Genomic DNA, 19397 nt, shown 5'->3' with positions numbered 1-19397 from the left:
GTTTTATAATGGTACGGCACAAGTGACTTCCCCTTCTGTAGACACTTTCTTTTGGTGCAATAATTTGAATACTACCAGGTAGATCTTGATATGTCCAAAACCACAAAAAGGAAGATTAATGGCTGTAACCATTTTGGAATAAAATAAAGATTAATGGCTCCAACCATATTGGAAAAAGGGCTAAAAGTAAGCATTTTAAATTCTGAGTTGCTCATTTGCTTTTGTTACTTTGTATGTATGATTTTAGTTACTGTATGTTCTTTGTTGTGTATGTCTGTTTTCCATGTCTGGTCTTTGTCCCTGGATTATATTCTTTTGATTACCGCTATAAGCTTGGTTCCCTTGATTACTCTTTCACTAAATAATTCAAGTGCATTTTGAATAAGCCTATGCAGTGACGGATCCAGGGGTTGGCATCACTCCTTTTTGGAAAATTTGTCATTTTCATGTGTAAAATTGACAAATAATGGCAAATAATGTCCTAGCACACCACTTTTCCTGAAGAACCCCGGCTGGCACCCCTCCTTTTCAAAGTGTCTGGATCCGCCCCCGCTTTATAATATAATTACTCTATAAAGGTCAGACTGGGAATAGTTTTGGGATTTTGACCTACACTGTTTAATAATTAGGGGCCAAAAAGAACCATATGCAAGAATTTAACTTGTTTACGAACAATAACACAAGTAAAAGTATATGGATCTCTATTGTACCATCAAGTTCAATAGAAAAGTTAAGGAAATGGGTTCCAAAGTGAGCACTTTAAAAATTAAACTAAACAATTTATACAAATCATTTTTTATTATCATGCTGCAGATACAACTTCTTAAGAGTAGATAATATGTACTATAATAAAAAAACAATTACATGTCTGGACCTGCATCATCCTTGGATAATATCACCAAACAGCTATTGTCTCTCTTATTACAGAATAAACAAAGTATGTACCAACCAAAGCATATACTACTAAAAAATGAAAAAAAATAGTACATATTTGTGTAATGTGCCAAAGATTGAAAGATGCACATCTTCCATATGTATCTTTACAATACGACTTAAACAAATCATGTACAACTAAGCTTCACATTAGGTTACACAAGGTAAAGGTGAAAGAAGTCCTGGAAGCATTCATGAATATTGAACATTGATATATACCAATAAATTGCAGTCACCATTAATAAAACTTTTTGGCATACAAGCTTGAAATAAGTATTTTTAACATTTTTCTTTCTGATTTTGGAATTTCCATAATGGACCTTCAGTCTTGTCGAGATGTTCGAGACACAAAGCAAACTTACATATCCTCAGATAATTTTCATTATAAAAACAATTGAAATTTCCAATCCAACATGCTTTTAACAAGTTAGTTTAGACATAGCTGTCTGTATTGATTTCTTTAAGAAAGATCTGTGTGACATCAGAATCTGTGACAGTAGGTCTTTTTGTTCTGCGGTTATCTAAAATAAAAAATAATAATGTCTTAATTGACGACTGTTGACTGTTCCCACACTACTATGTACAATGTACTTAATACCTTAGGTTTCGTTTTGTTTCTTGTTTTATACAATTTTGTTTTTAGGGTCAATACAAGCTTACGTTTGTTTTTGTTTTTAGTGTTGAATGCTGTTTTGCTGTAATTTTGCCTGAATTGTCCTGGTATGGTTATTAATTGTCTCGTTTGTCGGACATTTCTCCATATTTTTGCAGTAAATTTAGCAACAATCTAATTTTAATTAGATTGATTAAACAAAAACATTTTAATTAAATTGATTAAACAAAAACCCACAAAAACCATGTTTTAACATAATTGAGAAAACTTAACAATAGTAAGTTCACTTGTCTCCCCAAGTTTGTGCATTTTTAGATCAGTTAAGTCAAATTTAAAGCTTTTTAGAAATATTTACAAGTAAGAACAATTTAGTAAAATTTAGTTTTTATTATGATTGCTGTAGAATAGTAAATGTTCAATATTAAAGATTATAAACTTAAGATGATTTCATCTGATTTTTTGCATGGAAGAAGGAGTAAATATAACAACTACACCATGATTTAACTTGTCCTATATTTCAAAGAAGAAACTTTTTCTCAAATTTGTACAGAAACAAAGTATTATTTTAGTTTGGAATTATTTTGCATTTAAGAAAATCAGTAAAAAAGAAAATCATAAAACTTACCCCTACTAAGGGGGTTAGTCATGCTGTCATAACTAACGGGGATAGTAAATTTTCCATGCCTGTTGTTAACTAACTAACCTTACCCCTTAGCCATGACAGCATGACTAACCCCTTTAGTAAGGGTTAGTTTAACAAATTTTTTTTATCATTTTCTAAATTCCAAAATAATTCCATATTAATATAATACCTTGTTCAGATTGGTTTAGCAAAAAAGGGTAAAAAAAATCCCTCTCCCTCACTTATCTCCTTGAAAACTATCATGAGAACCAAAACTAAATTTGAATGGCCTAAGCTCCAAACTTTAATTGCAGTGAGTATTAACACACAACCAGAAAGTATTTTAAGTACCTGCATTCCATATTTATTTATGATTGCTAGGACTAGTTTCCCAAATTTCAGATTCTTTGCCATTGTATTTCCATGCGCATTTAATAGTTCCAAAACAGATGTCAGTAAACTGTTATTAATGTCAAGCTAAAAAAGAATTCAAATGTCGTGTTGGTCAATTTAAATCAATAAGATTATGTACATGGCCATTATCCAGCTCTAAATTAATGCTCCAAACCTAAAGAAACTGTATCAGTTTTTCATAATTTGGCTTCCTAAAAAATTACTTTCATTTCAAAACTTACAATTTTTTAACTCCTCAAAAAATTTAATGCATTGCATAATTATAAAAAAAATGCTCAATATTTTTTCATTTATCTGTTGTTAAAAAGTGTGTTATTCAAGCTTATCTATCAAAATATTAAGTATCCACTTCAAAGATGATCGAAAAAACTGAGATATCAATTGTTTCATAGTTTGTGTTGACTGCCAACTGATTTTATTTTTTAAACAAGGGTTTTACCTTTTCCTTACCTTGTTGTCAAACAGACTATTTAATACAGAAATCAAACTGTCATTCATTTCAATGGGAACTTTCAACATCCCTCTGTTGGAGAAAAAGAGTAGAATTAGAAATAAACATTGATCAGGAAGTTTTACAGATCCAAATGGTTTTCAAATGAACTCTTAAATTCTGTTGGAAATGTTTTTTTGATATGTGTCTACACTTTATGCTGTCAATTTTATATGCATGGTTTTGGGTGAAAAAGTTATGAATTTGTTCAACAATCGACTTCCTTATTGTTACTATGTTCAATCTAACTTATCATCAATGGCATGTGTTATAAAACAAGTACTTGTCCTACCCTATTGAAGGTCATGTTCTCCCCTACTAAAGATCATGTTCTACGAAATGCTCTACCTTACTGAAAGTCAAGCTCTCCCCTACTGAAGGTAATTCTCTACTTTAATGAGAGTCATTCTCGACCTTACTGAAGGTCATTCTCTACCCTATTGATGGGCCATTATCTACTTTACTGAAGGTCATGCTCTACCAAACTGAAAGTCATGCTCTACCCTACTGAAAGTCATGCTCTCCTCTATTTAAGGTCATGCTCTCCCCTATCGCAAGTCATGCTCTCCCCTACTGAAGGTCACTGTTAATTAGCCTGAAATTGGTGCAATTTCAAATGTGAACACTGGATATCAATTGTTTTGCTGTTTGACTGCAATTTGTCTGTATTAATTAACGAAAGTTTGATCTTAGGGGAAGGATGGGAGACAACCTCCTTCAATGGGATATCAGACCCTTATGGGAGAGTTTCACATATATGTGTTATTTTTAAGTGCATTACTATCATTGCTAGTAAAATAGCAGCAGAAATTGACTCATAATATGTATACAGATCTCCCTAGTAAAACAGCAGCAGAAATTGACTCATAATATGTATACAGATCTCCCTAGTAAAACAGCAGCAGAAATTGACTTATAATATGTATACAGATCTCCCTAATAAAACAGCAGCAGAAATTGACTTATAATATTTACACAAATCTTACTCTAAGAAATAAATCCTATCAGTGTTGTGGAAAACATCTTTGCATACTTTAACAATCAGATCCGCTTGGAATGTATCTAAAATGAAAAATTATTTTTGACAAGAAAGATTAATCTTTCACCAAATGAATTTGTAAATTTGTTAAAGTATTAAAATTTTTTATGTAAAACATGAACAATGATTAAAAATTAATAAAGTTCAATAAAAAAATCACAAAAAAACTTAATATTTAGTATTGTTATCTTGACACAAGTGAATTTCGTTCTTTACATTTTTCTTGAGGACAATACTTTGGTCTCTGGTTTGCAAAATTATGAGTCATTTAGTAACCATGGTAACCATATTTGTAGCAAAAATCAAATAACATTCATTTTTGCTCAAAAATTATATTTTCAGTAAGAAAAATTTTGTATGTGGCAGTGGAAGTTCTTTTGAGGTTTTCAGTTGATCAGAAAAAAATAGATAGCTTATCAAAGACTACTTAAAATAAAAGATAGCTTATCAAAGACTATTTATAATAAAAGATAGCTTATCAAACATTTCTTATAATAAAAGATAGCTTATCAAAGACTACTTATAATAAAAGATAGCTTAACAAAGACTACTTATAATAAAAGCTAGCTTATCAAAACTACTTAAAATAAAAGACAGCTTATCAAAGACTACTTATAATAAAAGCAGTTAACAAGCATACAAAATATCACAAATTTTTGCTATCAAAAATGTAAAATTTCGTTTACAGAATATCACTGAGCCCAAAGTTGTGAGAGTTGATATGATTTTGCTTTAAAAGTATAAGTAGGGACACAATTATGCATTGAACAAGAAAATAACAAATATTGGTTACATAACAAACCCATTTCTGAGGTGTAAATGCATTTTTTTTATTAATAACTTGAAAATCCAATCATTGACTTACTGAACTCATCTGACTGAATACATGAAGTAAACACTCCATCAACAAGTGGCTTTGCAAATGTTCCAGCTACCATAGTGATGACCCCTGTTAGTGACCTGGAAGCACTTTGACTTAAATGTTGCAACTGAAAGAGAACCAATGAAATAAACTTATCACAAATTAATGGAACTTTTTTCTTTTCTTTAATACAAAGTTCTACTTTATGTTTATGAGGGTCTATATTAGTACAAAAAAGTCACACTGTTAGCTGAACAGTCATAATTAGATTTGGACAAATTACCAAGATATAAAATCTTGCTACAGAGTCAACCAATTGACCAGTATGAAGTACCTGTTGAAAGTAGCCTCGTGTTTAAAGGAAATGCTGTTTATAAATTCAAGGTTTATAAGTTTTTCCTTTGAATAATCAGTTGTAACATGTGGAGCTCTTTTAATGTATTGAAATAAATATGGCTCCCTTCTAAAGTTGTGTTGACCAGTTAAACCATATGTGTGCTCTGCTTAGGTTGCAACTTTGGCTGACACCTATTTCATGACCAACAACTCTACAACACTGGTTTTACACAAGTAATACAAACATTGTCATCTGTATGTTATACGCCCCCACAGTGTTCTAGAATTTTTCAGAAATTAAGGTTTCCTTGGGAAAAATCCATATAAAATCAACTTTCCCACAGTCAATGACTGCTTTCCTAACAAAACAAATCCTTACAGCATATGAAGTTTTCAACTTGCCACGGAAAAGTGTAACTGAGTACCTAACTTTCCCTGACCCAAATTTCACTTGCCCCGGGTAACAAGAAATAGGAATCCTAGAACACTGCCCCAGAGCAGATAGCATTTTATCAGCCCTCTCATGAAACTCACTAATGTCATTTCCAACAAACTGTTTAAAACTGGGAATATTCTGTTTTTCAGCTGATTATATAGTGCTTTCATTTCATTTGAAATTGATGATTTTTTTGGTATCATTGAAGAAGCATGAAATGGAAAATATCAGGCAGTAAAAACAATAGAAATAGAGCTTGATTGGCTCACTTGATATCCAGTAGTTTCGCATGAGAGGATTTTAGAAAGTAATAACATCAAAAAATGGAAAAAAAACTCAAACAAATGGCTTTTAATTCCAACATGGGTAAACCGAATTTCACAAAAATTTATCCATTGAAAGATTTCATCATGCTGAGCACTTTTACCCAGTCAGAATTTGACTAAACCTTACAATTTTGGAAATAAGTATGAATAAAAATGCTGTAAGCACTAGAGGTTTTTTTTATTCTTGAGAAAATTTTTTTAATTGATATAAAAGGAATTATATATGGACTATATTCTTTGTATTGTTCAGAAATGGTAGGGAAGTTCCTGACATAAACCGATCAGGATAAAAAATCCCCAAACTGTTGTCTGACCCCTATGTCCTATTTTAAGTAACAGTAGCCATGTTTTTTTTTCATTTTGTGCTGAATACACCAAGGAACTTTCATTCTTAATTTCATTCATATCGATCTTGTAGTTTCTGAGGAGAAGATTGTTTAAGGTGTAATAATCAAAAATAGCAAAAAATGTCCACAAATGGCAGTAACTCTAACTCAGGTAATCAAATTTTCATAAACATTTGGCTACAGATAGATATCATCATGCTGAAAACTTTTACCCCATTGTCATAATTTGGCTTAACCATACAATTTTGGAGATACATGCGAAAACTGCAGACTGACCCTTATGTTCTATTTTTTTCTAATAGCAGCCATGTTTTTAATAGATCAAATATTTAAGCACAAACTTTGTGCAGGACACCTAAGAAAGAATCACACTAACTTTCATTAAATTCTGTCTTAAAGTTTAAGAGGAAAAGACTTTTAAAGAAAACACTGATGAGGACAACAATGTGGGCAATAGCTCACATGGCCTATGGCAAGGTGAGCTAAAAAGGATAAAGTTGCCAATAAAAAATCATATGACATCACACTGGAGAGGGATGCTGCAGTAATCATTATGCAAAAGCAAATGCAAAAAAGAAATCATGAAGAATCAACAAAATAGATCACACATTATTCTTTATTCAATAGCCTTGTAAGAATTTTGTCCCAACAGAAAAGTTGAAAAAATATTATACCACTAATGTAAATATTGATTAATACATAAACATGGCATTGCAAATATTGCCCTTGTCGTTATCTCTCAATTGTAACCATCCCCTGAGCTTAATCCCTTAGTGCAGATATCAAGATTTGGGTCTGATAACAATGGTAATATTAAAAAGGCCATATATAATCTATAAATACTAAATGAAAGTAAGTGATTGTATTTATGTTGGTTATTTTATTTAGCATTATTTTTTTACCTTCTGGGAGAACAAAGCTGCTAATACCACTTTACAATTTCCATGTGATATCAGTTTCTCCTTCTGTACTAAGTTTCTACAAGCTGTTGTCATGGCAACCTCAGTTAAGCCAGCCATGTTTATTTCTTCACATAGCCTCTCAACCTGGATATTGAACAACAAATGATTAAGTTATAATTATACTATAACAGATAATTGTAATCAAGATGAAATACTTTAATGAAAACCTATTAATACCCCTAAACAACAAGCAGGTGGATAAGCAGAATCACCTTGTCTGTCCATCCATCCAAATTTCGTTGCAAATATCTCTGCTCTCAATGGATAGATTGATAATTTGGTGTGTGGCTTCATATAGATGAGACTTACATTGTAAATGATTATGGTTGCTCACTGATATCAACTTCCAGTATGACTGAGGGCTATGCCTAGCATGTGTACAACTTCAATGTTTGAAAACAGGCAAAGTCTGTTCAATGTATAAATTTGTATATATTTGTATATACATTATTTTGTATAACTTTGTGGACTTTCATAAATAAAAAGATGTGCTACTGGACATGAAACACACTCTTTTTTTTGTAAAGAAGTCCAATAACCCTGAAACAAAACATAACAGAAAACAATGAAAAAAGGTACCTTTCATATATCAAAGCAAATATCCTGCTGTCAAAAATTTCTCAAAGTGTTTTGAGTTTTCATATAAGAAGAGAACAAAAGAACAGACAGATGGACAGCATGAAGGAGAGAATGATATGTCCGTAAGAAAGACTGGTGAAATGACACACAAGACAGGCATCATCTTCTAACTGAACAATACCCACCATGTTAGTACTGGATGACAGAAGAATTTCTATTTCATTGGGAACTTCCATCTCATCCCCATTTTCCCATCTGTCCTTCAATGCTTTCATTCTCTCCTAATTCATAAATCAAAATAAATCAGGTTATTTTTAACAAGTTTATAATGTATCAAATATGAATTGAAACTAAGGTACTGTTTGGAAGGTTATTTTGCCTAGAGCAAAGCTTGGTCAATGTGAAGGGAAGAGGTTAACCAAAAATTTTTGCAGATGGTAACTTAAAGACTTAAGCCTACAGTATACAAGTTTTGAGGAATTTAATTTGGTGTTTAAAGACAGAGCACTGAAATATGCCAAAATTAGCACCCTATTAAAGTTACCTGCTATATGGTATATTATTATTCAAAATCTAATTAAATTAAACATTATTTCTTGACCTTTGTCCATTGTTTCATGAACCAGTCATCATTAGGATATAGAATAAGGAATTACCCTTTTCCGAAAAATTCCCTTGTGGGTAAAATTGTAGATCCAAAACCAACAGCAAATTATGATTGATGATCATCTTTTTTTGTGTGTACATTTTCCTTTATTACAAAAGAAAACAATCCTGAAAAATTAAACAATAGAATTGTCCCATTTATCAACAAATCAGAATCTAAAAATAAGTCTTCTACATAATGTTCTAATTGAATAAAAGTAATTCTTTATGAACCAATGGACAGACACAAAGAAATGGATGAAATAAACAAGACCAAAAACATCTGTTGAAAAAAAATTATATCTTACCAAATCTTCAAGCAGAATTTCTATGGAGGACTCATTTTCAACCACTGACACATTCTGAGCTAAAATATAGATAAGATAGAAGACTCTTTATCATGCAGACACAGTATAATTTTATTCCTTAGCTTTGAGGCAGTAACTACATGTATAAGAATGAATATTTTCCAATCTGTAAGTAGGGCTCAAATTAGTGGCAGTCCAAGGTCTGGTATCCTCACAGACAAAGCCTATAATCATATTAAGTAAACCTTAGAAGTTTGTATTGGTATATGTACCATTCAAATCATTATTACATGAACTTTACTGATGACTGTTATCTACATAACAACTAGTTTCATTTGATACACTTTCAATCTTATATAAAATAGCAGCAGCATGTCTTATCAATGCTTTAGCACAAACATGGTGAAAAAAGGAAGGAATAAGAAATATATATATGGCTAAAGGAAATTTCTTAATTCTAAATTGTTATGTTTTTATTTTAATGCTGTGGCAATAAAGAGAGATAACAAGGCACCCAGCCTCACACGAGAGGAAGGAGTGCAAATTACATTCAAAAACATTCATGATTGTGTTTACTTACATTGGTCTATCTGTGTCAGATTAAAGACTCCAGGAACTAGCTTTGGGATCTTAGATGGTGGTAGGTCTTCTTCCTCAATCATTATAATATCAGGTGATACATCTCTCATATCAGGGGACATAACTCTAACATCATCTTTACTTGCATCTTCTAAAATGTCCATTTTATCTTAGAAAATAAACTGTCTGTTGAGAAAATCAAATCACCCAAAATCATATTATAATGTGCTTGAAGAAAATTTTCAGCAAAGTTAAGTTATTGTGTTACAGGACTTACCATGAAAAAAAGTGAAAATAAAACTGTTGCAAAAATTTAGTTCCTGATTTACAGTAATGTCTAAATGATTATAAAACCATAGAAAAAATCCATTAGATAATAATCGTATTTAAAATGTTTTGCAAACATTTCTTTGGAACTTTTTTTGGACAGTCCATTTTTGTAGCAAATTTCAACAAAGAGAGATGTCTCCTATAAATATTTTTTATAAGGTACCCAAAAAGCAGAACAATTTAAACAAGATGCTCACCTGAATCGCTCACCTGGATAAAGTTTGTCTTTAAAGGGCAATAAATTCAACAAGGAGTTGTCCAACAATTTTGACTCAAGAAGACTTTGGTAGGACTATCATAAGGATCATATAAATGATAGAAAGTGTCTTTCTTTTAAAGTTTTAAAGATCTCATCATGCTGAACACTTTTATCCCTGTCAGAATTTGGCTAAACCTAGCGGTTTTGGAGATATACTTGAAAAATTATTGTCTGACCCCTATGTTCTATTTTTAGTAACAGCAGGCATGTTTTTCGATGGATCAAAAATCCCCACTACAGTTCTACGCAGTATACCCCAAAAATAAACATTCATACCAAGTTTGGTTCGAATTGGTAAAGTGGTGTCAGAGAAGAAGATTTTGAAAAATTGTTAATGATGATGACGACGGAGACAGACGCCAAGTGATGTCAATAGCTCACATGGCCTTCGGCCAGGTGAGCTAAAAAGGAAACAAGATGCTCCAAATCATTGAGAACTACAACAAAATACCTCTGGAAAACTGAGCTGAGATGGTCCATGGTGAATTGATAGGTTTTCTTGCTTTAAGTTTCTGTTGTAAAGATTCACATAGCTGTTTATTTTCCTTAGAAAATTCATACTGACTGTGACTGACAGTACTTTCATCTGTAGAACAACTCTGGTAAAAAGAAGCAAATACATGTATTTAGATGAAAAATAAATACAGGTAATATTGTTTGGTAACTGTATATAAGTCAAGCCATTTATCCACCAAAAGCCAATCTTAATCATACTGTAAAACAACTTTCTATCAATCTGCCTAATGTTGATGGTCTAACTTAACCCAATCAGTTCACATTTATTTTATTTCCACTTATTTTTGCAAAGGCATAGCAGCCCAAAAATGATTGTTACTGCAGAATAAGTAAAATATCACGTTTTGAACAGTTTTATCATCAATTTTATTTCTGAGGTTAAACCTAACTAGAATATACATGTAATAAGAGCAAAACTATGTAAAAAAAACAATTAACGAACAAATTGAAAGCATGATAATTAACTCACAGCTTTTTAAAAATATTTCCATATAAAATTAAAATACAGCAAACATTTACATGTACCTGAACATAGGTATTCATCATCCTGTGTAGTATTCCAATCCAGGTATCAGAAGTCATCACTGGGGTAATCCCTTCTACAAAAGACTTCAGACATGATCGAGGAATACTATGTCTGTGATGTAGAAGGAAAGAGAGAATAGCTTGTTGTAAACAAGAGGGTAACTGATTAAATCTTGTCCTACTGAAAAAGAAAATGTATATTTAATCATACTGGTACAATAGTATCAACATGCATTTTAATTCTACAAGGTGGGGATAAAGGCTGCACCCTAACTCTGTTTCTCAATCATATAATGTAACTAATGTACTCTATAAATTATTTCAATCCAACTTTTTCAATTTTGCTTTCTGCACTATCATCATAATCAATTATTAAATATATTTTGGTATGTAGGAAACAGAAGGAAGTCATAGATATACATGTATTTTGCAATGGTTATTCCATTGTTTGGGCAAAGACTATGATAAGTGGTACACACATTTGCAATACAACTAAGGCATTAAATTTAAAGTAATGCTCTGATTTTTCTTATTCAGTTAATCTTGAGATCAAAGGTGAAGTTGACATGAAAGTAATTAAGGTATGCAACACTTTACCTCATTATAATACAATCATGTACAAAGGTCTGAAGTCTAGATAAAGACAAAAATGTTAAATCCTGGCCACTTTTCCCATGAAAAATTATATGTAGCTGATTTTGAGGTCAAAAGTCAAGGTCACATGAAAGTCATTGAGGAATTCTAAACACTGATTGTAATTTATCATGATCTTACCATATATTGATATTTTGACTAAAAAAATGTTAAGAAAATTGGTGCATTAAAGTGTTTTCAAAGTATTATGTCTGCTGAAGCTCTACTTAAAGTATAAAACTCTGTTATTTTCCCACATTTTAATTATTGTTGTAGGGTACTTGTATGGTTTATGTGATTATAATTATTTTACACATGTATAATGTGACACACAACCACATCATATTTCATACATAACTACACGTTGTTATGCTTAGCCAATATAAAATAAAATGTTACGGCACAAGCAAATTATTCCAGGTGGTGGCACTTCAAACATCATTACACTGACTTTAACAGGTGACTTACTCATCCTTTGACAAAGGGTTTTATAAGAGGGTGGCAGAGGGAAACATAACCAATATATGCCTGAAGATCTGTGTACCTGGGTACACTGCCTCCAAAATGATCTGTGTACCTGGGTAAAATGCCTCCAAAAAGATCTGTGTACCTGGGTACACTGCCTCCAAAAAGATCTGTGTACCTGGGTACACTGCTTCCAAAAAATATCTTCTATATAATGTTTGTTAAGAACTATCATACTTTTTTAACATGGTCTCTTCAAGATATACCGCTAAATAACTTGTAAAACCAAGTCCAATCTTAGTACTAATTACACCCCCTCCTCTATTCTGAGAACAGTATTGTTTATTAAAAGGGTTAAATTTCAACACTAGATCAGCTATATGAAGAATAATCTCAATATTTATATATGGATTAGGGTCTTTCTGCAAGGAAATGTTTAAAGATCTAACATAGCATTGTTATTAAGAATGCTGGTGTACAAGGTTGTGATGTCCATGATAAATATTCTTATTCAAAAGTAGTTGGTTTAGATTCTTCTATGATGTCTTTAATAAATTATGGTAAATTAAAGTTCTCATGGAGAAACAAGAAGTATTCTAAACCATACAAGTAGATGTATACAAACTCCTGTTTTATCAGAGAATTGTCCTCTCAAACTTACAATATAAGATCTTCACCAACAATAGCAGGATCTTCCATCAGTAAGTAGGCAATAAGTTCATTCCAGGAAAGAGATGATCCATACTTAGATGAAGTTTCCTCCAAATACCACGCTTGCATCCTCTTTAATTGTTCATCTGCAGAATTCATTGCTGCCCGAAACAGTCCATACCAAGTGGTTGGTACCTTTTTCAAAAAAGTTTTTTGGTCCAATTTTATTTCACTGTAAAATAGTAAGTAAAATGAAGATGTTTAAAAGAAAAATAAAAATAAAGTAGAGTAGATGAGATGAGATCACAAACAAATTTTACAGCTTGGACTTCAGACTGTGAAAAAAAATTTTGACACAGAAAAAAAATGTGGTATCAGAACTTTTGAAAAAGTACATTTAGGTCCAAAAGCTAAACACAGGGTTATTTTCCATAGTATAAAGAAGAATCCAAATTATGACAAAATAAATAAATTTAGTTTTTGGACTATTAAATGGTCCTTAATGTGGACCACTTTGATAACAGAGAAGATACAGATAATCTACATACAGAGTTGTATTTGGATTATCAAAGATCCCCACGAGTACTATCATATTTCTAGTGTTAATCGTGCCTTTCATTAGCAAACATGAATTGACAATGTGAAATAATGTAGTAGGAGAAATAAGTGTGGTGAAATCCATGATGATGAAACAGGAAAGGGATAATTTGATTAAGAAACTGAATATGAAAATTGTATAAGTTGGAATTACCTGCATGTGATTGTATTGTGTTGTACCTGTATATCTATTATTAATAACAAGGATTTCTATTCACATCATTTATTTCGATACCTTACATTAAATACTCGGTTGAACAATTTTCACTTTAAAATTAAACCTGGTTGAAAAGAAGATTTTAAAAAATATACACCTTACCTCTGGCAAAAAGGAAAGTACAAGGACCTTCATTTGAACCCATATGAAAACAGTCCTAACATACCTGTTAACCTTTGGAACAGTTCATGTGGGTGATCCCTCCCCTTGACACCGTCTCCTGTGGGATATTTTTTTACCTCAAAGCAAATTTTTTATGTAAACGTTTAAATATTTAGTATTTTTCATAGAAAATAGACTCATTTTAACCAAAGACCTCCCACAAATCTTACATTTTTATGTTGGAGATTCTAATTTTTCATTGATCTTGTGGGAGCCAAATGTGGGAGGGTAAACAGGTATGTCCATAACTAAACATACAAATGCACTGTTTGGCATATTAAAGAACACAAAGAAATCATTATTAGTTGAAATTAATTGAACCTTTAGAATAAAAATTTTTCTACAGTCCTTGAACCGATCCACGCAACGATTTGACGGATTGATAACTGTTAAGACTGTTGACTGATTGATCGCTGACCGATGACAGATCTAATCACAGTTTTGTTATGTAAAATGACGTAAGATCTGTTTTAAATAAAAGAAATGTAAAATGAAAGTATAAATTAATGTTCAAATCTATTATATTATGTAAATGTTGTGTAAAATTGACAAAGAAAACAACAAAAATCGTAAAATACATTAACCGCTCTGTGATCACGTGATGCGATCACCAGTTAAATGAATCAGTTTGACGGATCGATGACTGACTGGAAACTGTTTGGTGATTGATGACCGATATAATTTTTGTTGCATGGATCGATTCAGGTATTGTATTTATAATCAGAATCCGGGTCTGATCACCCTGAAACTTGTTGGCCTTAGTACCTGTTCCCACTATTACCTGTTCGCCCTAGGTCTGTTCATCCTATATACATGTATATAGTTATTGGTGTGTTCCTATTTGCCTTAGCTGTGTACTACAGATAGAAAAAAGCTAAAAAGGGTACTTCAGGCGAAATGGGAATTTTTATATTTTTCTGGTGTACATATAAAAAGAAACCTGTAAACTACATGTAATAAGGTGTTGTTACAATGATTAAGGCAAAAATTATTTTAAGACCAAGTGTTATCAGTTTTTTTTTAAATAAATCAATGTATGTATATATACATAGAATTGAATTAAACTATGAAGTTATTATACAAGTATTTACCACATACACATAATCTTAACAAGCCTACAAAATGTAATTCTTGGGTATATGTACATTGTATATTGGCTTTTTTGTAAAAAGTAAGAATGTCAGAATGTCAGCGGCAACAAGAAAGTGAAATGCAAGTATATCCTAAAAACTTTTTTATTGTTGCAAAATCTATTAAAAAGCTGAAAGCATATTTATGGTAAGCATACATGCAAATACTGAAAATCAGCTGAAAACTGTATGCAAGTTCATATTTCTTAATACAGTTCTGTATGTATGATTAACTTTGGAGTGACCTTATAATGATATTGGTTCAGTGCATTCAAAAATTGAAAGTCTGTTGTATAAAATAGATTTGAAGAAAAGACCAAAGAGACCAATCACCTAACTGTCCTGAAGTACATGTATAAATTAGTTTCCAATTACAAAATTGAGTGTGTCATTTATAAATAGTAACTTGAACTTAGGGTTTTTTAATGTCCTTGACTAATCTTACCAGTCTCACACAGTAGGTTTTGGTAAATTTTGTTGAATAGTTGTTTATTTAAGGACACACAAGTGGTAATTGAATTAAAATTGATTACCCACACGAGAATTCTCAGACACATCTATACATTGTAAATAAAATCTTAAAACGGATGTAAAAAAACATCGGAATATACAAATAAAAAGTTGTACATAGCAGATTTTAAAAGCCAGTTAACTGACTTGGGTAAAGAATTCTTCATCTAAAAAACTTTGTCACTGACACTGGTCTGTCTACGAGCGGTCTTCTTGTTCTATCCTCTCTGTGGCGAAATATATGATTTTGTGAGGTAAATCATGGCCTTCGGTTAAAAGTCATATGAAATTCTTTAAGCAGTTATTATTTTTAATCATTTTTGGAAACTAAAACATACCTTGTCATCATGAAAGAGACGTAGAAATACTGGCAAAATTAAGGCACTCTTAGAGGAGTTCAGAGAGACACAATTTGCAAGGGATTGCAATGGTAAAAGATGAGGAGGAAAAATCAAGTCAAGTCGTTCCCCATCTTTCTCGTGCCAAATTAAAAAAGCTAGTTGCTTTGTGATTTTTATATTTATCTAGAGGACACAGGCAAGAAACTTGTAATACAAGTCTGTCATATACAATACGCCTATAATACTTATAATAAAACTCTCTTGTTACCGTAATATTTACTGAGCCAAGTTGGGAACAAAATACTCCCATCAAAATTAAAGATATATATATTTTTTTGGGTTTTTTTTGGGGGGGGAGTCCAGTTAAGCCCACCATCCGTATCAATAGATATGTAATAACCGGCACCGCCGAATGTATTTTTGGAGCAAACTGAAGGACGGACGGACGCGCGCGTGTGCACGTGCACGTGCACGTGTACACATATACACATGACCTAACCAGGAGAGGGAAAGCATTACTTGATAATTTAATTTTATAGTGTATTTCTCATCTGGTTCAATGAAATATTAAATTATCAGGATTGCTTTTAATTTTTTACCAAGTTATGCTCTCATAATCTGTCCAAAAATTAGAAAACGATCCTTAAATAAATTCAAATACTTGTTGATAGAAGATAATTTTTGTCAGACCTAAGGCACTGATAATTGCGTCTAGATTTTTACAGATTTGTTTCTGTTCATACGCAAATACTATAATTGATCATATCTACTGCATGTAGTAGATTAAAAAGGTCCTAAACCAAAGTTGCTTGTGTATTAAAAAAAATTGCTTGTGCGTTTAAAATACCGGCAATGTTTAATATAAACTGTCCGCCCTGAAGCGAGGGCTCTGAAAATATTGAGCACCACACAGAACACTTTTAGTAGATGTCTCGTAACACGGGGGTTGACTTTTAACGTGTTTATAAATCATATACAATTGCCCCTACGAGTACCGAGGTCATACTAGTTACTGCCAACCACGCCGACGGATATGTCAATCAAACTGAAACCAATTACTACAGTACAATCTACATTGTCAGAAACAATTACAGTTCAGGAACAATCGCAAAAGCGGACAGTTATATAAAGGTAGGCGTACTACCCTTAAACTATGCGATAGAGTGGGAAAGACATTTGTATGATTTATCATGCAGTAATGTACATTACTACCAGTGAAAATAATATAATACTGACTGTATCTGACTGTTTGTGTTGTCAAGCCTCCATATCGCAACTACATCGTATACTATCTTTGACATAGTCTAGGCATATTTTACTTTAAATAGATACATGTATAAACGATCTTCCTAGACCTAGATGAATAATATAACATGAGACTATGCTAGTTTTCTTTCTTTAGTCACACACAATTATAGGTTAAAAGGCGATTTATAACAACTACATGAAATCAAATAATTCATGGAACAAAGCAGCATGAAACATATACAAAATAATTAGTTGATAAAACAGAATTACTGCGAGTAACACAATCAACTTCGTGAAATGGAGTTGGTATTTTCTCGATTAAAAAAACATAACCGATGAACGTTCTTAGGTAGGTAACTGTACAATGGACAAGGGGATTAGATAAAAATTTCATTACAGTAAATGAAATGATAAAAAAGTTAAATATTGTAGTCAGTTGTCCAGTTAACTACTCAAAGAAGCTCACCAGGTAATGGTGATTCAACCAATTAATGCAAGACCAACTCTATTCCTTGAAGATTACTACATGACTCGCTGTAAAACAAGACTGCGCATGCTGATTGGTTTTACACCAAATACAATGATACAAGTTAATACTGTATTTTTTATTTGTAGAATTGATTTTAATAATTATTTTACGTGGGTAGAGCTGAAATGTTATGTATTTTTGTATAAACTGCAGGCAATTGCTCCTTTATTCTCGATGGTTTGTACACAGTACAGCCGTAAACTTGCAAATTGGCACGTGAAAATTGGTTTGATGTAAATTAATACATATTTTGATTTCTCTTATGGTACTTTATCCCTCTTCTTGTTGACAGAATTTTTGGAAACTTTGAACGTTAGAATCCAATCAAGCATTCATGACACCACGTCCAATTTAATGTGATATACTGCGTAATAAAAGTTAGGATACCATTAAAAAAATTTTTCCATGGAGTTGGTTTTGGGAAGGGTAACTTCATATATATACCGCTGTGCGATATTGTGTCAAAAATATGGGTTATCTAAGAGATATAAATTTTAGTGTTTTTTTTTCACCAACTGTAACACAGATATTTAAGAGCTTAAATCAATACTCCTATGGATCAAATCCATACTTTATGTTCAGAAACAAAGTGTGTTCAGACCATGGGTAATAGCCAATGCCTTTAATTTAATATAAGTGATGCGATACTTATGTTCACTAGTCTTTTTTTTTAAATTACAAGTTATGTTTTATGATTAAATGTATTTGAAAATGTGTACCTTTTCTAGACTTTTCTCTTGCACCAACTGTTTAACATTTATCATTAGATACCTCTTCTGTTATAATTAGCCAGCTATATGTAATAATAAGCTTTGATTTCATGCTAAATACATCTCCAGGCACTTTCCTTTCTCGGGAGTTGTTCTGTCTCCTTTTTTTGTCCAGATTTACAGACTGTGTAAATCCTTTCTCCTTTATGATATGATATTTCGATGAAACAGACGAAAAGAGACATACATCTTACAATATTCACATTGTTCCTTTAAGGTACCCTCCCCCCTCGACTTCAACCACAATTAGCAGTATAGTTGTGTAGCAAACCCGTGATTTTAACGTCTTACAAACAAATCACATCCTAGCTTTGTTGTGCTAATTGAACTCCTTTATCACAAACCGCAAACCATGTCTGCAACACAGGGAAGTAATATAAACAAAAACAGTACCAGAGGGAGAAACTATTAAACAACTATTAATTAACATACCTACTCGTACAACAAGTAAAGCACTTGTAGGACACACACGCTTAAGTATTTGTTCTTTGAAACAAGTGACTTGAGACGTGTGGTTTATATCTTCATCAACATCTAATTTCCCGATCATCGTTCTTGTCTATAAACCATAAGGAAATTTGCACAATTTTCCATTTTTGATTCAATAGAAAAAGTAGGAAAAAAACAACAAAAAAAAACCCAAACGTCTCGATGGAAAATAGTCTAAGTGTTCAAATATGTGGCAAAAATACAATAAATACAAAATATTTAGTGCATATCAATCGATTTAAAACTTCAAAACATAAAAGCAGATTATAGAGCAGCATCAGAATAGGGATTCTTTAATTTCTAATCTGACCTGGATACTTTTTTCACACTTGCTGTTTTTGTATATTATTTCTTTCATTTGCCACGTGTCTATAAAATAGACTAGTGAAGTCTTTTGAAAGCGCAATGTCCACATTTTTATGTCGGTATAATAGTAAAACTGTTGGTAAAATTTCCCGTGGAGCAATGACATAAAAGGCGCATTTCTGATCAAAACACATAAAACACAGCATATATATGTATCATGTAGTAGTG

General features: G+C 31.9%; 1 protein-coding gene across 8 annotated transcripts; it reads right to left on the bottom strand.

Moving 5' to 3' along the window:
• Window positions 1–779: 779 nt before the first annotated feature.
• Window positions 780–18737, bottom strand: LOC148609323 (Fanconi anemia group E protein-like). 8 transcript variants are annotated; one of them, XM_088541665.1, is made up of 14 exons: window positions 18324–18638; window positions 17064–17182; window positions 12881–13102; window positions 11122–11302; window positions 10532–10679; window positions 9493–9642; window positions 8913–8971; window positions 8145–8240; window positions 7321–7464; window positions 4977–5100; window positions 4059–4134; window positions 3033–3105; window positions 2520–2645; window positions 780–1454 (listed from the first exon to the last, which is right to left on the bottom strand). In XM_088541665.1, the coding sequence occupies exons 2-14, from the start codon at window positions 17126–17128 to the stop codon at window positions 1353–1355; spliced, it is 1566 nt and encodes a 521-aa protein (XP_088397791.1). In that variant the 5' UTR covers window positions 17129–17182; window positions 18324–18638; the 3' UTR covers window positions 780–1352. The 8 variants fall into 8 exon arrangements, with proteins under 8 accessions (XP_088397791.1, XP_088397790.1, XP_088397789.1 ...); XM_088541664.1 differs by having other exon boundaries at window positions 9493–9660; window positions 11122–11299; window positions 18324–18414; XM_088541663.1 differs by having other exon boundaries at window positions 9493–9660; window positions 18324–18407.
• Window positions 18738–19397: the final 660 nt, after the last annotated feature.

Source organism: Perna viridis, chromosome 8 (genome assembly GCF_037379345.1).
Source record: "Perna viridis isolate PV_CMFRI_1.1 ecotype Kerala chromosome 8, ASM3737934v1, whole genome shotgun sequence".
NCBI classification, from domain to species: domain Eukaryota; kingdom Metazoa; phylum Mollusca; class Bivalvia; order Mytilida; family Mytilidae; genus Perna; species Perna viridis.
The sequence above is the reverse complement of the archived record's forward strand: the minus strand, read 5'-3'. Positions and strand labels throughout refer to the sequence as shown.

Excerpts from the sequence above, each read along its gene's own strand:
- LOC148609323 (XM_088541663.1), bottom strand. The coding sequence starts at position 17,128 with ATGTCAAAGATAGTATACGATGTAGTTGCGATATGGAGGCTTGACAAC. Across the intron at positions 13,103-17,063 it reads AACACAAACAGTCAGATACA|TGAAATAAAATTGGACCAAA; the intron begins GTCAGTATTATA and ends ACTATTTTACAG. Across the intron at positions 2,646-3,032 it reads ATAGTCTGTTTGACAACAAG|CTTGACATTAATAACAGTTT; the intron begins GTAAGGAAAAGG and ends ATTCTTTTTTAG.